The sequence below is a fragment of the Haliotis cracherodii genome, unplaced genomic scaffold, assembly GCF_022045235.1.
Source record: "Haliotis cracherodii isolate W230 unplaced genomic scaffold, xgHalCrac1.p SCAF_21, whole genome shotgun sequence".
NCBI lineage: Eukaryota > Metazoa > Mollusca > Gastropoda > Lepetellida > Haliotidae > Haliotis > Haliotis cracherodii.
The window spans coordinates 5696757-5716884 of NW_027266277.1; the positions used below are offsets into that span (position 1 = coordinate 5696757).

At 40.3% G+C, this 20128-nt stretch overlaps 1 protein-coding gene across 1 annotated transcript in view; it reads right to left on the reverse strand.

Moving 5' to 3' along the window:
• The window catches only part of LOC139470711 (H(+)/Cl(-) exchange transporter 6-like), a 93618-nt gene that overhangs the window by 56432 nt on the left and 17058 nt on the right, over positions 1-20128 (reverse strand). The window contains exons 11-19 of the mRNA XM_071252975.1: positions 18132-18217; positions 17618-17731; positions 16717-16886; positions 13547-13634; positions 12378-12525; positions 6688-6841; positions 6165-6324; positions 918-1024; positions 198-363 (exon numbers count right to left, since the gene is read on the reverse strand). Of these exons, the coding sequence (XP_071109076.1) occupies positions 198-363; positions 918-1024; positions 6165-6324; positions 6688-6841; positions 12378-12525; positions 13547-13634; positions 16717-16886; positions 17618-17731; positions 18132-18217 (1193 nt within the window). The remainder of the gene's footprint in view (positions 1-197; positions 364-917; positions 1025-6164; positions 6325-6687; positions 6842-12377; positions 12526-13546; positions 13635-16716; positions 16887-17617; positions 17732-18131; positions 18218-20128) is intronic.

A 20128-nucleotide genomic window follows, 5' to 3' on the forward strand; every position in this document is an offset into this window, starting at 1 on the left:
ATGACGGTACATAAAACAACCTTTGTCCAAATCTGCGTCATATCATGTAATGCCAAAGACTACCATTTGGAAGCAAATCAGTAGCAGTTTATTTCAACGTCATATGCTTTTGTCAATACTTAAGTTACTCACTCCAGATGTCTACAGACTTAACAAAACATGAAATCTGCTGTGACGCCAAGCTCCAGTATACTGACTTGTTCAATGTCGGACTCTATATGTATTTTGTCAGACGGTCGAGGCATCGTCACGACGGGTAAGGCGTTGTAAACAGTTGTCTTGAGAATTCTTATTAATGTTGACACTCTCGTATGTGGGAAAATGACTGACAACTTTTTGCTCATAACATCTTTTGCTTTTAAGCTGGAATACAAAGAAAAAGAAAAGGTCAAGTATTAATAGCATCTCTATTATTATCAGGATATCGCATGACTTATTTCTCTGTTTCGAATGATCACGATAACTGGAGAACTTCATGGGGATGACGTTAAGAGTATAAACGTGTCTAGTTATATCCAGTGCAAACGGACACGATGCAGGGTGAATATATATTCTTTATCTATTCCGTTTATCGGCGCACATGCTGTGTACATCACCCACCTGCCTGGAGAGGATGTGGCTATGTCCGGTCTCACCCCACTCCAACCTGTACGACCCGTGAAGATTCGGGAAAGAATAGGTCTTCAGCAACCCATGCTTGCCGTAAAAGGGGACTATGCTTGTCATAAGAGGCGACTAACGGGATCGGGTGGTCAGGTTCGCGGATACATGTCATCGTATCCTAATTGCGTGGATCGATGCTCATGATGTCAATCACTGGATTGTCTGGTCCAGACTCGATTATTTACAGACCGCCTTCATATAGATGGAATATTTTTGAGTGCGGCGTTAAACAACAAACAAACAAACAAACCTACGTGTATGACCTTGTTGGTGCCTCCCACTCAAGGAGCGGAACCCCTCGTAGTTTGATGTGGATGTCATACAGGCCTTCGTTGAACAGATCCCCCGACCACTTGGCAACCTGAACACAAAGCCAGGAACAAACAATAGAATTACTGAGATTTTCTAAACAGAAGTACGAAGTGCCAACAGGACATTCACACATTATTGGCCTTTGCCCCATGTGCACAGTTCAACACATACTTGATTGGGTTGCTAAAACCTGTACAAAAACAGTACAGTACGTGTACGTGTCAATGGACATGTTAGCTATCCTACTGTTTTGAAAAGTAAACGTAAAGTTCTCTATCTCGATACAAGGATATCGTAGCTGGCTAGATGGAGAGCCCGATTCATGTATTTCGTATTGATGCACCACACTGGCTGTAATCAAGTCTGTAACGTGGCGTGCAAGAAGTAACTTTGATATCAAGTGTCAAGGTCTACAACGGTGTATTACCTCTGTTTAAGCGATGCATGTGCGTACAGTGATGTGCCGTCCAGGAAGGACCAAAGACCGTCATTAAAGCTCTGCACGCTAACGTTGAAGCCATTCGACAAAGGTGTCACTTCACGTGCATCTGATGTCGAACCCATTCGACAGGCAAATGTCATAACGACACCCCAAAATAAAACTCGCCATATCTATTTACCAAGAAGGCTTTGCGTAACATTTAAATTACGTATGACATGCATAAATGCTCAGCTTGCTCAATATCAAAACTTTCAGTCATTTATTTACCTCAATAAGAAAATATCGCGAGTTAAAAAGTTTCGGCTAAACTTCTCGGCACACAACTACCAGAAACGGCCATTGGTGACTTTTGGCACTTCACGTTGAGCGGCATGCAGTCTGATATTTTCTTTATAATTTCATCATTTTCCCTATTCGATCATACATTTTTGTTTGCTGACACTCATTTTCCTTAATTTCTAAAAATTGGCAACTTTCGATGTAACTAATTGTAAACAAAAACAATCTGAATCGTAACATCATCGATTGGGTGGAACTTGTACGATCATGGCAACGGCGGTAAACAATCAACTCCACATGCATAGTTATCCTGTTAGACTATTAAAATCATTTGGTTACATCTACCTTAACGTTCTAGAATAATTGACACGTATGTATAAATCTTTGTAAAAAAATCATTTTTAAAGAGTTGGCATAATGATTTCGTTTGATAAACTTTCGGACACATTGACAAGCCGACAAACGTCAGTGATACGTTTGGGCGTGGCCTAACTCGCGATTTGTTGAGTTGAACAAAGTCAACAAACACTGCGAAAAATGACAAATATTGGATGATACGCAAAATCTGAACTGATATACATTCTAGGTATGCAGTTTACGAGAAATAATCAAAATTCTTGCAATTTTAGCTATCATTTCTGAAACCGGAAGCACGTCCCGCATGTGACACATGGAAGCAAAATATGCAAAACTTGGTAAGCTATCATAAAGAAATTCCGAAATAGATTCAAATTCAAAAGAAAATACATAATTTACTATTTTTCGTCAACTATTTACTATTTATTGATCTGGAGAGCAGTTTTCACTCCTATTTGTTTCATATTTCTTCGTGATTGTCGCCATTAAATGTGTAAGTCTAAATCCGAAACCGTAATGGATTTCACGCTCGATGATTTTAATTTTAAAATATTTTCTGAAAACGAACGCAACGGAGAGCGATATAACGTATTGATATGCCATAATAATAACAACATGATATTGTTATTGGTCCAATATCACAAAAAGAACAATTTAAAATATTAAAGATGTTTTTGAAAACTTCCTGAGAACCTCCAGTCCTCTGAACCTATACAATTTTGGTACACGACGAGGTAGTGTTTTATAGATTATAGGCTCCTATATGTGATTTTGTACCCAAAACAAATTAAATTGTACCCAAAATACTTTGTGAATTTGTACATAAGAAAATAAGAAATAAAAATAAACCTAAGTTAGAATTATTGTTTTGATAGGAAAGTGATATTATGTTAAGTTTAAGACACCAAAATTAATGTATATCTTTGAAATAATTCTAGGTAGATCTACAAAATCACATACCCATTTGGGTAACAAATTACTAGACATTTTGGGTACAAAAGTCACCACTGTACATTTCAACTGGTTTTCGTGAATCAATGGGATAAACACAATTCGTTTGAATGATTCCTTTTCTCATTTTAAGACAAAAATGTGTTTACATAACAAAACAGGCAGATCTACACGGATCACGTTTTGTCCTAAAAATATATAAAAATGTGAAAAAATATGGACACCTCAGAAATGAGGGCTTATAAGGTTATAATTCTACCTAACTTGTCACATGGTTTGACTTAGATCTAGGTCTATCTAAGAAAAGTCCTTATGAAAGTCTTTTATTAATTTTGTTATGACACTGACATTTCTGGCACTTAGACAAAGAGTATTCAAGGAAAGACAGATATGTTTTTGAATGAAAATATGACTTTCCTTTATAAATCTTTTTTCATGATTACAGGGGATCTTTTATACACACCAGCTGAGGAAGTTGTGCATACAAAGGAAAAACAGGTTGGAAGCAGTACCTGTATGTATAAAATAGACCACATAAGGTGAACAACAGTAATGGATTGGCTGACAGGAAAAAATACATCTGGCAAGGGTAAACATGTACACAGACATGTTTCTTTTCATTCCAACCAGAAGACTGAGATAGCATTTTCTAAGAAACATATGGCTAATTTACAAGCTTATGTGCCACCTTGGGATTAAACAAACAAAAATGTTATATACTGTTACAAGTACTGTTACTGTAATTAATGTATATCATATTCCTATTAAATTATATTTCAGAATTGTTTTATTTGGAAACAAACCACATAATGCACAAGATTAATGTCCATATGAGTTTAGTATGCATATGTTAAGGATCTGATTTATTCATTATTCATGGAATACTAAAATTAAAATGATGACATCAGAGAGTTACTTATTCACGTAATTGGTTTTCAGAGTGAAAGATAATAATTGTTGAAAAAATATGTCTAAACTAAAGATAATAATTGAAGTTTGATCAGTTACACTGTGCTGATGCAAAGACCAATATTTACTGTCCACACACACCATCATTGTGGAAAAAAATAACTACTAAATATAACTTTAAATTTTAAAACCTGTAAACAGCTGTAAATAATTAAACAATTACAAATCTATCATCAATACGCAATCATGGTGGTCTTCATATTTTTGGAATAAATTTAGAAATCCTTCGTGAAACTGTTCTAAAATCATGCTAGAATCTATGAATGTATTCCCGAAAGGAAAACTATCTCAAATGTAATGTGGAACTAACACCGAAAATATGTACGTAACATTTTATTGTTTATATATACCCTATCATATTCAGCAACGCGGGGATGTTATTTTGGAACACGTTGTGTCAAGCCCATTTTCACGCACCTGTTGTAGAGGGTGATCTTGCTGATCGACGATATCCATAGACGTATTACGTGGGATACACTTGTTGTAGTGAAACTTATCAGCGTGTACATCGCAGAAATATGAATCATGTCCCATTTATATTCACCGTAACATTGAATGGTAATTCTTAAATATCAACAGAAGTTCAAATAAAAGATACCGAGAAACTCGCATGTGGCATGTTGATTTATCGTCTACCGTTTCCGGGTCACGGGAGCATGCAAGGTCAAACGGATTAACTAATACGCGAATTATAACGTCAAAGTCACATTTGTATTTCATGTTAGTGGTGATTACTGATACTTATGTTTTTGCTGTATGTGATAGGCGAACTATTTATAAATTTACTATAATTGTTTTGTTTCGAAAGATTATCAGCAGACTACCCCTGTCTGTGACATCACATCCGGTGACCTTTGCACTTATTGAAATAGTGCTGTCAGAATTCACGATCTTTATTTTCGTTTATCTCTCGTCATATTAATCGGAATATGACGAATAAAACATTCTTCGATCTTCGAAGATCGACAACTTTCGCCAAGTTATATTCATAAAGGCAATGTAAACTTTGTTGATATTGAAATAGCAATGAGTTATGCGGAGGTCGGGCGAAGCGCGCCATGTTTGATTTTAGGACGTCTGCTAGCGTCATGACACGGGCTGAATATTTTTGTACATCGTAGATATTCAACCAAAACGCTTGAAATTAGTATTAGTGAATATTTATAAGTCATTAAATGTTTCCTGCAAATTTTATAACATTAAAACGTCAGATTAACCCGAATATTCGTATTTCTGCAACCGACACTGATGACCTCGAAAATAAAGTTATTTTTCTGTTTAACGTATAGATAATAAATTCACTGAAATGGTTCATAATTTACCATCGCGCTGTTATATGCCGATATGATTATTGAAATCAATTTGCACAAATGTTACGATATTAAAAGGTTCCTAGCATGAAATACAAACCACCTTCTATAACGCAATTCAGGTAAGTTCAAGAAAAATTACAAATTTTGTGTTCGCTTTGGTCTTAACCTAGGTATGATTGAAAACACCGGGATATTTTTATATAGTATTGTGTAGTTTTCTATCAGGAATATATGTGCAAAATATTTCTTCAATTGGCCCTTGTATAATGAGGCACCGACTGTTTGAAATCACCCACCCTCTTTAGCGCCTTATGCTAAAATTAATCCAGCAGGCAGGGGTAAGAAGTGTGAAAATAATTCAGCAGGCTAAAGGTTAAGAATGATCACAAGTCGTTCAATGTATGATACGGTCATCAAAGAAAGAACGAGGACTTACTCAGTCATTTTTTATTGCATTCTCGATTCACAAATGAATGAACTAAATAAACAACTTCATTTGAACCTAATAAATTACTGACAAACCATGGTTCGCTGGCTCCCGTTGTAAATAAATGCGACAAAACCTTTTCTATACTCAGCGTCGATTGTACGATGTAGATTTTGTTAAGGCAGAGGTCGTTATAAATTGTCCGTTGTCCAGTGGAAGTCCAGTACAGGAACTAGACGGCTTTAACAAAGTATCTTAATTAGCAGTTGAACAGTATTAATTAGTAGTGCCAGATTCCTGCCGTTGTGACACATTGAAGATAACCTTAATGAAGCTAGTGATACTTCCCTGACGAATTCTGTCCACTGGTCCATGTGACCATGTGATAATATAGGGTATGGTGTACACATGTATGAGGACTGTGGGGACAGTGCAGAGAAGGATAGTTTACCATTAGTGTTATCATGAGAGGCATTCCATAGCTGATCTCATTGGTTGACTCTATCAAGATAACGGTGAGGCTTATGGTCATTCGGACAACGCCACCAAGAAACGATGCAGCTCCGATTAAAGCAAATGTTCCAGAGTAGATTGTCTTATATCCTATATAACTGGAAATAAAGTATATAAAACGAATATAATACTGTGAAGACTAAAAGGGGAAGCAAAATTAAATGACTATAACTTAGAAATGTATAAATAATTTCAGTTCCTTAAACGGTCATATACTTGGCTGACGATCTGTTCAGTAAGAAGGTGTTAGTTGCAATGTATTTACTCCGCTGCTAAGGGTATCTCGTTCTACTAGTTAATGGTAGATGATAGTACTTGATCTGTACGTTCGGCTAATCACCTTAGGACAGTCACAGAATTGTCCAGGTTCGAAGTAGTATTTCTCTGTTGATGAGACAAAGTGACGCTGTGACATTATAATGAAATGAGATCGTCATATAATGTACATGTTAAGTTCTTACTTTTCGAGTAAGTTTCCTACTATTCTCCCATACGCGGCTCCACACAGCAAGCACGGCACGAACAGCCCGCTCGGGACAGTGACGCCGTATGTCCAACACGCCAGCATGAAGAAACAGACGAAGAAGATCCACAGGGACGGCATGCTGAATCTTCCTGAAACAACAACACGCCAGCATGAAAAAGTAGATGAAGAATGTCCTCAAGGATCGCGCTGAATCGTCCTGAAACAACAACAGGACAGCCATGAAAAAACAGAGGAAGAATATCCACAAGGACCACACTGAATCTTCTTGAAACAACAACACACCAGCATGAAAAAAAAACAGACGAAGAATATACACAAGGACCGCGCTAAATCTTCCTGAAACAACAACACACCAGCATGAAAAAACAAAACAAACGAAGAATATCAACACGGACCGCGCTAAATCCTCCTGAAACAACAACATACCAGCATGAAAAAAAACAACAAACGAAGAATATCAACAAGGACCGCGCTAAATCTTCCTGAAACAACAACATACCAGCATGAAAAAACAGATAAAGAATATCCACAAGGACTGCGCCGAATCTTCTTGAAACAACAACACACCAGCATGAAAAAAACCAACAAACGAAGAATATCAACAAGGACCGCGCTAAATCTTCCTGAAATAACAACACACCAGTATGAAAAAACAGATAAAGAATATCCACAAGGACTGCGCCGAATCTACCTGAAACAGTAAAACGTCAGCATGAAGAATCAGGTATAGAAAATCCCCATGGACGGCATGATCATTCGTGATATATACCTTGCGGTTAGTATTTTGGAAAATTACAATAACCAAATATGAAACACATGACATACAAATGGCGGCTTATATTACGAGACCTCACTGCGAATACTATTTTGAATATCTTTAGATCGACCTTACTGTCGCCTAATTTGCAATTATAATCAGTAATGAATTTCGTTCAGCGCTTTATGTCCGAAAACAACCACCATGACCATTAGGACAGACAACTTGACCCAAGGGTGGAGATGCAAAAGATGCTAATCAAAAGAAGAAAGCGGATCCACTGATAAGTTCAATAGTAATAGTAAACAATCTTCCACGCAATGATAAGGGATCTCTGTTTAATAATGACACAATTAGTATGATCTTGCACTGATGGGTTCTATCTATTTGCAATACAAACTAACAGGTAAAGGGGCTAGCAGACTTCAATACACTGCAGACCACTGTAGCACACAAAGGGGAAGGTCAAATTACGTAACGCCATCAACACGGAACCATTACGTTTTGCATGAATAGTCTGTTTCCACTGATTATCTTCGAACACTATAGCATTTAGTTTAGCAGGTAATCGCACAGCAGTTGAGCGTAGAACATGCCATTGACGCCTCCATGTCCCCAACATGAAGACTAAGCTGACGCTTAAAAAGAGAAAGAAATACAAAAAATGACCTTTGTGGAAACAATATTGACCTTTCGGTTGCGTAAGCATTTTTAATCTGACACATCCTTGAAGGCTCCCAGTTACTTCATTGAATTATACACTACAAGACACAAGGCGCGCATGATATATCAAAACTCAAAATAATTACAAGAACCATCCAAGTTTTACATTTATTTAAGACATGTTGCAGTAACATTCATGACAACTTTGTCACCTTAGTCAATTGCAAGCACGATCAGCAGATTTAGTATTTTAATAAACCTCATGTCAGTGAAGTAATTTTCAGTTAAAAATCTTAAGACTAGACTTAGCAGTAAACAATCCGTCTAGCAGGCGAAACCCTAGGAGGAGGCACTCGGTTAGATCTCACGAGAAAATACTATTGAAGACCTCGTGGGGAAACACATGGCGAGTCCTGGGAAGGAAGAACAAGGTAAGCCATCAGGACGAGGGAATCCGCGAGACACGCTGAGAAAGCACAAGGTGACTCCCAATTTAGGAAGGCATCCACGAGATAACGGAGGACAAAGGACGAAGACAATGTGAGAACAGAATGGTTCCACAACCTGATATCTAATATACTTCCTACCAATATTACAAAGGGGACAACATGGACTTCAGTGTATGGTGTACGATGAGTGGTAAGCAAAAAGACTTTGAGCTACTCTCCTCGTCTAGGCCTGGTTAGACAGTGTACCGTCACTTTCAACATGCTGCTATCCGATTACTTTTGCAGTATGAGTGTATTACTGTTGTTTTACTGGTGTATACTCCTCGACAAAAGAAACGCGAATACCATACATGTTGGTTAGTATATGAAGAATGGCTAAAATTCAAGAGATATTAGATTTGTTCGAGGCACAAACGAACATACTGGTATATTGTGTGAATCGACGCTCATGAACGTGATAGACCCATGACTCTTGTGCAGGATTAGCTTGTAAAGTTTGGAAATCACATGCAGCATATCGCGACAAGAATAGAGACATTATGGTACCACATGACTGAATTTTAGTTTCGTCATAAAGACTTAGTGGTCCACATTTGAAACATCTCTTCTTAACGTACAAACTTTTCTAAACGTTTCAATGGTTCGCGTTTCTTTTGGCGGTGTGTATATATTTCGTTAACGCAAAGGTATTATACAACTGTGTATGCCAAGATAGGGATGCCTTTCTGTGGATACATTGATCATGTCATTTAGAACCCGGTGTTCATGAGGAAGCATGTGACGATAAAGGAATCCGCCAAGTCCACAACCCAATGGTAACTCCCTCTATGGCGGCAAAAAAACCAGATTGAATTGTAATTTTAAAAAATGTCCCACGATTATGTCTCATGACTTATGCCCCGATCCCACAGAAGCGCACTGGCTTGATGACAGGTGTGGTACTGCTCTAATACACGTGGAGACAGGGCGATATAGCAACCTCCCAATTGAAGTGTTTTAACTGTACAGAAACTTGGAAGACGACATTCATGTCCTTCTATATTGCCCTGTCTACAATAGGGAATGTGCCACACTGACTACAGAATGCCAGGAGGTGTATTGTAGTTTTAGTTATCTGTGTGATGTCAAAACAAGTTTATTTTGTTTTATCATCATGTGATATGTAAAGTGTAACGACCAAAACCTGTTGTGTTATTTTAAAACAGAGAAAAACCCGTATACTCGTTTCCAATATAACTAATATAATAATCAATAGAACTGTTTCCTCTTTTTTTAAAGAGTGTACTTTTACCCATGGACAGTAGACAATATTTTAATGTAATTAGGATGAGACTTAAAACACATTCTGTCTGTCGGTCGTTTCTTAACGTGCAACTTACTTGTCATTAAATAAATTCCATTTATAGCTATCCACCTTTCCACAAGGTGAACTGCTTTAAATTGTCAGATCCCCGCCAGCATGTACACACTGGCCCCACTTTGGTTGTGCGAGGTCCAGGTGAAGCAACTTGTCCACTGGGTCCCCATGGCTCCCAACAAGTCTTACCCATAACGAAAAAAGGTTATCACGCAAGTGTGTTTTCCGGAGGCAAGTGTCATGTTATGAATATTTGTTTGATGTTGTTTATTAGCGTAATGTAGTGTGAATAAACATTGTAATAAGTGAGCCTTGATGAGCCACATACAGTGTGTTTATTCCTAATACAGGATATTTGTCATCACAAAACTCACGAGCGTTATAATCCATGTATCATATGATGTTATTCTTTAATTCATACGCCATAAACGGTTCCTAAACATTGCACATTTTCCTGGAATGTGCGATTAAGATATTGCGTCAAAAGGTCAATGCTTAGTCAGTCGGACAGTGGCAATATAGTTTCGACTGAATCTTCCTTTCAGGTAAAGACCTAACTGCCATGAAAGCTAGAAGACAATTACCTACACATACTGTCAATGATCGCCATTTGCGGCAAACAATCGGACCACCGGCTGGAGTTTCTGTACCTTCATCATCTTTTGAGTGGAACCTACTCCAGGCAATGAGACGTGTAATCTGGTTCATGCGGTCACTCGTCCCGGGGACCAATTCCAGTGAATGAGGTTTGTTTAAGTTGTTTGTTTGTTGTTTAACAGCGCACTCAGCAACACCCCAGCCAGTGTGTAAATAATCGAGTCTGGACGAGACGATCCAGTGACTGACATCATAAACATCGATCCACGCAATTTGGATAAAATGACATGCATCAACAAAGTCAGCGATCCTGACCACCCGAGCCCGTTTGTCGCCTGTTACGATAAGCATTGGGTTGCTGAAGACTTATTCTAGCCCGGATATTCACAGGTCTGTTTGTTTCGAGTCTTCCTGATCATTGCATTGTTATTGTGTTACGAAATTGGTCCGATGTCCCCCACACCGACACATTGATACAAAGCAAGAATTGCGCGCTTTGGTTAATTTTGACACTTTTTGCTTGTTGTTGGAAGGGCGACGACGCGACAATGTCCCTTCTTGTATTCCATATATAAATGCGGTTTACCAGACACCTTCGGCCATTTTTTGCCTCATTTCGGTATGGAATGTACATGAACCTCTTCCTCAGTTATGGGTTCTATGTTTTGTAGCCGTCCACCAAATGAAGTAAACTGTACCTATATTCGAGAAAAGACTCCAAGTCGCAGAAGTCTACAATCACAGTTATGGGAACTGATACCCAGACCGACCTCGGATAATGTATTCGTAATTTCTATTTCCAATGTTGCCTGAACACCTGTAAGAGGGCTCAGCTACGCCCCTGACGTTCGGCATCAAATGTAAGACTGTAATTTGGACATTGAAGACAAGTACAGTTAAAAGCTAATATAACGTATAGAATAAGTGAGTGAGTGAGTGATTATTGTTTTACGCCACTTTTAGCAATATTCCAGCAATATTTCATTTCATGGAGTAGCTTAAATATCTTTAAAAAAACATATTGTTATAAAGGAATTCAATAAACTACAACCAAAACAGTTGTGGGGACTGCAAACTCTTGTCCTGAATGTTGGTGTTTTTAGAATGAAGCTCTGGGTGTTTATTGAACATTAACTTGACCAATATGTATTGTTAACTTCATAATAAATCATCTCATTTACAACGATACGGTGAAGTGTACTCCTTTGTTCCTGTGCAGAACTTTATTGTTCATCTGAAAGATGGTATGAATTAGGCCGTTTTAGTTAGACAGGATACATTCTTACACAGTATTGTAATGCTGAATCATAATATTTGCTAAAAATACATTATAAAGTTAGCTGCGCAGTAATTGTAGAATGGTTTCAATTTATAAACTCGAATATACATGCAATATGAATATATACCTACAATGTTATATGTATGTGAAGATACTAGATAGTGATGCCACAAAAGGGTTCAGGCAGGGTAAAACACAAACACCCATTTGAGGCCCATGCGGGCTATACACGTACGTCCACTCAGGACCATATTGTAAAACCCTCGGACAAATCTGAACCGAGCCCCGAAGAGCTCCCCATTTCGGACCCTATTCACAGCCCTCATTATATCTAAGTGGGGCGATGTGACCTGCTGGTGGGGATTCTACGCTTGTAAATGCGTGTTCGTATTAAGAGTGACCCAGTGACGTAAGTATCAATCGAGGCAGAACTATTTCTAACTGTTGAACTATAGAATGAACAACACAATGCACGTAACTTTAACGGGACATGTGAAATCCCAAGCCCTTTATGATAAATATTCATGATCAGTGAAATACGTGTAATCTGCAGCACATGTACCTGCTTGATGGAAAAGCTGTTTGATTGCCACTTCTTGTGAGTTAAAAAACAACGTTGCCATGTCGTTGTAGTAGCCGTCCTCGCAGAAGTAGGTTCGGACAGTGGTCTCCACATTCTCCTCTAGAGATACATTCAGATGGCCCTCAACCTGGCAACACAAGCAGTCTCCAGTATCACCCTAGCAACAAAAACAGTCCTTAGTATCACCCTAGCAACACAAGCGGTCCTCAGTATCACACTAGCAACACAAGTAGTCCTCCGTATCCCCCTAGCAGCACAAGTAGTCCTCCGTATCACCCTAGCAACACAAGCAGTCCTCAGTATCGCCCTAGCAACACAAGCAGTCCTTAGTATCCCCCTAGCAACACAAGTAGTCCTTAATATTATCCTAGCAACACAAGCAGTCCTCAGTATCACCCTAGCAACACAAGCAGTCCTCAGTATCACCCTAGCAACACAAGCAGTCCTCAGTCAGCAATATCACTTTTACAAATAACGGAAAATAGCAAACCATGAATGCTTTAATATTTTTTTGTAATATATGGCTGATTTAAAGTAACAAAGATCGCATCTGTATAGAAGAGGATACAACATTATCAATGTGATAAAAGAAGTAAATTGGCTTCTGGCTGAATGGCGTCTCCGTCCAAGTTACGAGTTACGAGTGTAATGCTTCTACTCAGCTTGGATACCTGACTACAGATATGCTATGGACACGATCCTTCACGATCATCGCCGTGAGTTTAGCTAATTTCATATCATTTCACAACATTTCATATCACGGCATATCAGCTTAATGTGAGAGGAAAATCCGATGTGATGTAGGTATCAGACGTTTATTTTTCTTTTGTTGCATCCTAGTAGCAAAAAAAGGATCATAATCAGGGCAAATCAGGGATCATATTCAGGGTAAATCAGGGCAAATCAGGGATCATAATCAGGGCAAATCAGGGATCATAATCAGGGCAAAACAGGGACCATAATCAGGGCAAATCAGGGATCATAATCAGGGCAAAAAGGGATAATAAGGTATAGCAAGACTATGTCACGGTTTAGTTACATTGTGGCATATACTGCGTGTTTTCGTCCAAGGTGTTATCATGCAAGAGGTCGCAACTTAACAAAATCTAAAATCCAAATACTCTTCAGTCTATTGCTGTTGAACTTACGGTTAAAGGACTGCACTCCCCAAGGGTCATGGCGGCAGTAAATGCAACCGTTGTTGTTACCATAGCAACCAAAACAGCCTCAAGAATTCTAAATAGACGAGACAGTTGTTAGACATATTATCTAGGAAACTGGCCCACGTGTCAGGGGGTTTGCGTACGATAGTATGGGGAAAATGTGTTCTTTTAATTCCATTGTAATACAGTCAAGATTTCTTATCATTCAGATACAAAATTTCCCTAAAGTGAAAACACCACTGACAACAGCAAGACTTCTCCTCGTGCACTGTTCCTCCATACTGGGGTTAATAACCAGGAGGTATGTGGTAACATAAGCATCGCTTAAAATGATATTCTACCACACCCTGAAGTAGACGGTTAAAGTTGATGTCTGGTCCAGTCGTCTACCACAGCGTAGAGTAGACTGATACAGTTGATGTCTGGTCCAGCTATCTACCACACCGTGAAGTAGACGGTTAAAGTTGATGTCTAGTCCAGCCGTCTACCACACTGTGAAGTAGACGGACACAGTTAATGTCTGGTCCAGTCGTCTACCAAACTGTGAAGTAGTCGGACACAGTTAATGTCTGGTCCAGTCGTCTACCACAACGTGAAGTAGACGGATACAGTTAATGTCTGGTCCAGCCGTCTACCACACCGTGAAGTAGACGGATACAGTTAATGTCTGGTCCAGCCGTCTACCACACTGTGAAGTAGATGGATACTGTTGATGTCTGGTCAAGCCGTCTACCAAACTGTGAAGTAGACGGATACAGGTGATGTCTGGTCCAGTCGTCTACAAGAACGTGAAGAAGACGGATACAGTTGATGTCTTGTCCAACCGTCTACCACACTATGAAGAAGACGGATACAGTTGATGTCTGTTCCAGTAGTCTACCAAACTGTGAAGAAGACTTAATGTCTTGTCCAGTCGTCTACCACAAAAAGATGTAGACGGATACAGTTGGCGTCTTGTCCAGTCGTCTACCACACCCTGAAGAAGAGGGATACAGTATAGGTCTGGTCCAGTCGTCTACCACACTGTGAAGTAGACGGATAGTGTTGATGTCTTGTCCAACCGTCTTCCACAGTGTGATGTATACGGATACAGTCATTTTTCTGGTCAAGCCATCTACCACACCGTGAAGTAGGTGGATACAGTTAATGTCTTGTCCAGCCGTCTACCACACCGTGAAGTAGACTGATACAGTTAGTGTATGGTCAAGCCGTCTACTACACCGTGAGGTAGACGGATACAGTTAATGTCTTGTGCAGTCGTCTACCACACCGTGATGTAGGCGGATACAGTTAATGTCTGGTCCAGCCGTCTACCACACCGTGAAGTAGACGGATACAGTTGATGTCTGGTCGAGCTATCTACCACACCGTGAAGTAGACGGATACAGTTAATGTCTTGTCCAGCCGTCTTCCACACTGTGAAGTAGACGGATACAGGTAATCTCTGGTCCAGTCGTCTACCACATCGTGAAGTAGACGGATACAGTTGATGTCTTGTCCAGTCGTCTACTACATCGCGACGTTGACGGATACAGTTTTTAAGATACGTCATTGTGGGTAACTGGGTCAATACAAAGAGCTTGCATCTTCTTCATCAGCAAACACCGACACCAACCCCAAATTAACTGTATTTATTGTGTATGTTTTGATGAAAAAAATCAAACTGATATTTTATTCGAGTTGACACTGCGTTCAGTCTGCGTCAGCGACACGCTGGTTTTATGGGCAAGATCGTGAAAAAATCAGCAAAGCAACACACAAGAAATAGAACGTTTGTCTTTTCACGTCAAATAACCTGTATATCTTATCCTATGACCGGAAAATCTGCGCCACATGAAAATATCAATCTTGCCAGGTCACTCTATCAGATAAACATGTCATTAGACAAGAAAGGCCAAATACCCTCGTATGTCATAAAATTGATAAGATTGCATGCTCCACCTTCCTTGCTTGCGGATGCTTGTGGTCTGGGTGATTACATCGAGTTTGGAAGAAGAACATGTGACACGTGACACTGTGTCAATGTATAGATGCAGCGGGCCAAGCCTAGGACAATTCATTGTCGGTTCTCAAAAAGGTAAATGTGATTCTACATACCTATAAATACAACAAAGCAAACGAATCATGTGTTCAGTATACTGTGATGGCGATCCATGCAATCTGCAGTACATACATCAGGCACATATCTAGTGTCGTGCTATTTGTCAGGAACTAACAACCATTTAGCTGTTATACGAGAGTAATTCGAACATTTCGTGGCCTTCTGGAGGTATTGCATTTTATAATGTGAGGTTTTAACACGCGTATGAAGAGTATCATTTCTCTTTAGACGACACCACGTTTCGGAGTGCATCTCTTTTCGAGAAGTCAGCGAGCGAGTTTGAAAGGGTTTAGGAGCTGCGAAAATAAAGAAAATTGAGAAACGAGCCATGTAAAGGGCATGTGGCAAAGATATACACACTTGGGGATGACTGCCATCCCTATTCCATTAAGAAATCAACGTTATTTAAAGGAAATATTTTACTCTTAAACTATACCTCTCTCCTTAACGATCTCAGTACACCTCCATATAAGGTCGTGTCAGGTGAAGCCCTAAATCTACATGAAGGATGTGTGGGTTCTTGAGCCAATCAGAAGTCAGCTTTACCACCTCGATTCGGAAATTTCGATGTCAAAAAGATATCAATAATAAATTAAAGCGACAAAACAATTCCCATAACGATTCCGACTATATCATAAGCATTTGTCTTTAAATCACTTGCAATTATTGATGATTCCAGGTGTTCGCGAAAAGGTGAGTGTTTCCTGTCCCACTGCACAGAACATAAATATTCTGTTTATTATTATGTTTATTCAGAAAGGTAACGTAGGCCATCGGCCCTTGTCACAACAGGTGCACAGCAGCCATTATTGTGATTGACATTTACATCAGCAGTTTTTCTCCTCAATTGCATAGACTTATGAATATCCAAAGCTAAATTTCTTATGATATTACATTTATCAGTTAGGATCAAGACATTGAATTTATGTAATCTGTGAAATAGATAGTAGTCAAACAATTTGTATTCCGAACGAGTTTGTATGTGAGGCCAAGAAGTTATCGATTTACCCTCGTATATTGCGTGTGTCCTTCATGAAGTAGAGTAGGTACATACTTGAATATTTTATGCTTGGTGTGACAATATTTTATTCTGTGAACAGTCAACGCTTTGTTGAAGACGTTAAAGAGCGCACCAAGAAGTCCTCCAACAAAACCCATCACGATGAAGATGAGCAGGTCGACGGCGTTCCACAAGTGGCATCCTCCACTTTCCTCGCTCTGGCACTGTGGTGAATAGACATATACTTTTCACTGCTTCTGGAAACTCCCATTGTTGTCTCTATTAACGTGCGGGTTTGTCAGCGTTCTGCCCGTGCTCGTTGGTTTCACGAAACTGGTGAATGCCTGAGACATTTTGCCCTCGTGTCACATCAAGTCTTAATGTGAAGTGCTGTTCAAAGCGGCGTAAAACAAACTATATGACACGCTCCGCCCAACATTCACAAGCGATACGTGCATATATAGATTCAATTTGATAATAACAAAGTTCATATCGATTATATTAAAGCCTCCCACAAAGGAATTTATTGTTTTATCAAACTAAACATCCATCAACCAGCAGTGAAAAAACATTATTGCGTTATGATAACCAAAGATTATGACGCTCTGGTCGCCCCGGATAACACAACAAAGGTCACACGTCCACACACACACACGTAAACCCTTTCATTGGAGCGTGAATCAAAGAATGTTCATAATTATCAATGCATTCCCATACAGCATTCCTGAAAAGGATATTTGTTGGCAAAACACACATTTTTATTAAATATCTAGGCAATTTGACAGTCATGTCTCGGGAGAGATCACTTGTTATGTTTTGCCTTGACAATTGCATTTTTTCTTCTCATTGTGACAGATGCGCGGTGACAGGTTCAGTTTACCCATTTTTATGTTGAAAGCTTTGTATCAAATGCCCACTTTGTCTTGAAGTGCTGTGCATTTTATAAATTACTTACTTTGAATTCTCCAAAATTGATGAGTCCCGGTAGGTAGAAGTACCCCCAGTCTCTACTGTCAAGTCCTGACAGAAAGAAGTTGAGAGAGAACGTGGCGGCCATTGAACAGAAGAACTAGGAGTAGACAAAATGAGTCACAATCAGAACAAAAAAAGTTACAAAACAATTTTATTACTATTGGAAAAAGAAGAAATAACAATATATTTTAATAAATTACAAGCTTATTGAATACGAACTTATACGACTTGTTGAGCCTTTGCCTTGGAAAGATAAAAGAGCAAAGAAGAAGAGCAAAGAGGAAGAGGGTAATGAATCCAATGACCAAAGTAATAATGTTGCACGTTTTGAGCATGTTTTGGGTGAGAATTTATCGCATTTTGAAATCCGTTCTTTCCCCAGTTTTCAGTTGACTTTCCATATTTCGACTGACATATCTTCAATCCTTGTTTAGCCGTTGTCTAAGACCAATAACGGATCCCACTGGAACATCATTGGCAACGTGAAGTCAAGTTACCGTCCTCCACGTCAGTTTCTGGTTCCAGAACGAACACCCTTCCTCCAAACTAAACAGAACACCTCCAATGGGGGCTCCAAAAGCAGCTGAAAATAAACGAACAAAACATTTTGTCGTTATATCATTCGACCATATACAGATATCATACTACACAAGAGATGGTACAAGATAGTTACAAACATCACATGGAGGCCGGCATGCAGTTGATTTCCACCACCAGACACGACAGTGGCATGCCTTTCAGCCACAACGAACGATTGTGTATCAATCACAGTAAAACGTTACAAAATATTGCTAACATACTTCCTCCTAAATGCCACATCCTCTAACCTGTCACAACCTCCTACCTGCCACACCCTCCTACCTGCCAAGCCCCCTTCTGTCACATCCTATTTCCCACCACGACCTCCTACATGCAACACACTCCTACCTGCCACACCCTACTACCTGCCACACCCTATTACCTGCCACACCCTCCTACATGCCACACGATCTTTCCTGACACACTCTATCTGCCTCATCGTCCTACCTGTTACATATTCAAACATTCCACACCCTCCTGCTCGCCACACCCTGTTACCTGCCACACCCTCCTACATGCCACACCCTGTTACCTACCACACCCTCCTACATCCCACACCCTGTTACCTGCAACACCCTATTACCTGCCACACCCTCCTACATGCCACACCCTGTTACCTGCCATACCCTATTACCTGCCACACACCCATAATTGCCACACTCTGTTACCTGCCACACCCTGTTACCTGCCACACCCTCCTACATGCCACACCCTGTTACCTGCCATAACCTATTACCTACTACACCCCCCTACATGCCACACTCTGTTACCTGCCACACCCTGTTACCTGCCACACCCTATTACCTGCCACACCCTCCTACATGCCACAACCTGTTACCTGCCATAACCTATTACCTACCACACCCTGTTACATGCCACACCCCGTTTTCTGCCACACCCTATTACCTGCCACACCCTCCTACATGCAACACCCTGTCACCTGCCACACCCTTTTACCTGCCACACCCTATTACCTACCACACCCTGTTACATGCCACACCCCGTTTTCTGCCACACCCTATTACCTGCCACACCCTCCTACATGCAACACCCTGTCACCTGCCACACCCTTTTACCTGCCACACCCTATTACCTACCACACCCTCCTACATGCCACACCCTGTTATCTGCCACACCCTATTACCTGCCACACCCTCCTACATGCCACACCTTGTTATCTGCCACACCCTATTACCCGCCACACCCTCCTACATGCCACACCTTGTTATCTTACACACATATTACCTACCACACCCTCCTACATGCCACACCCTCTTACATGTCACATCCTTTTACCTGCCACACCCTCCTACATGCCACACCCTGTTACCTGCCACACCCTATTACCTGCCACACCCTATTACGTACCACACCCTCCTACATGCCACACCCTGTTACCTGCCACACCCTATTACCTACCGCATCCTACATGCCACACGATCTTTCCTGACACACTCTATCTGCCTCATCGTCCTACCTGTTACATATTCAACAATTCCAGACCCTCCTGCACGCCACACCCATCACATTTTACCCCGTCATACCTGCCATACCCTTTTACCTGCCATACCCTCCTACATGCCACACCCTATTACCTGCCACACCCTCCTACATGTCACACCCTTTTACCTACCACACCCTCCTACATGCCACATCCTATTACCTGCCACACACCCCTACATGCCACACTCTATTACCTACCACACACCCCTACATGCCATGCCCTATTACCTGCCACACACCCCTACATGCCATGCCTTATTACCTGCCACACACCCCTACATGCCATGCCTTATTACCTGCCACACCCTCCTACATGCCCTATACTATTACCTACCACACCCTCCTACATGCCACACCCTATAACCTGCCATACCCTCCTACATGCCACACCCTTTTACCTACCACACCCTCC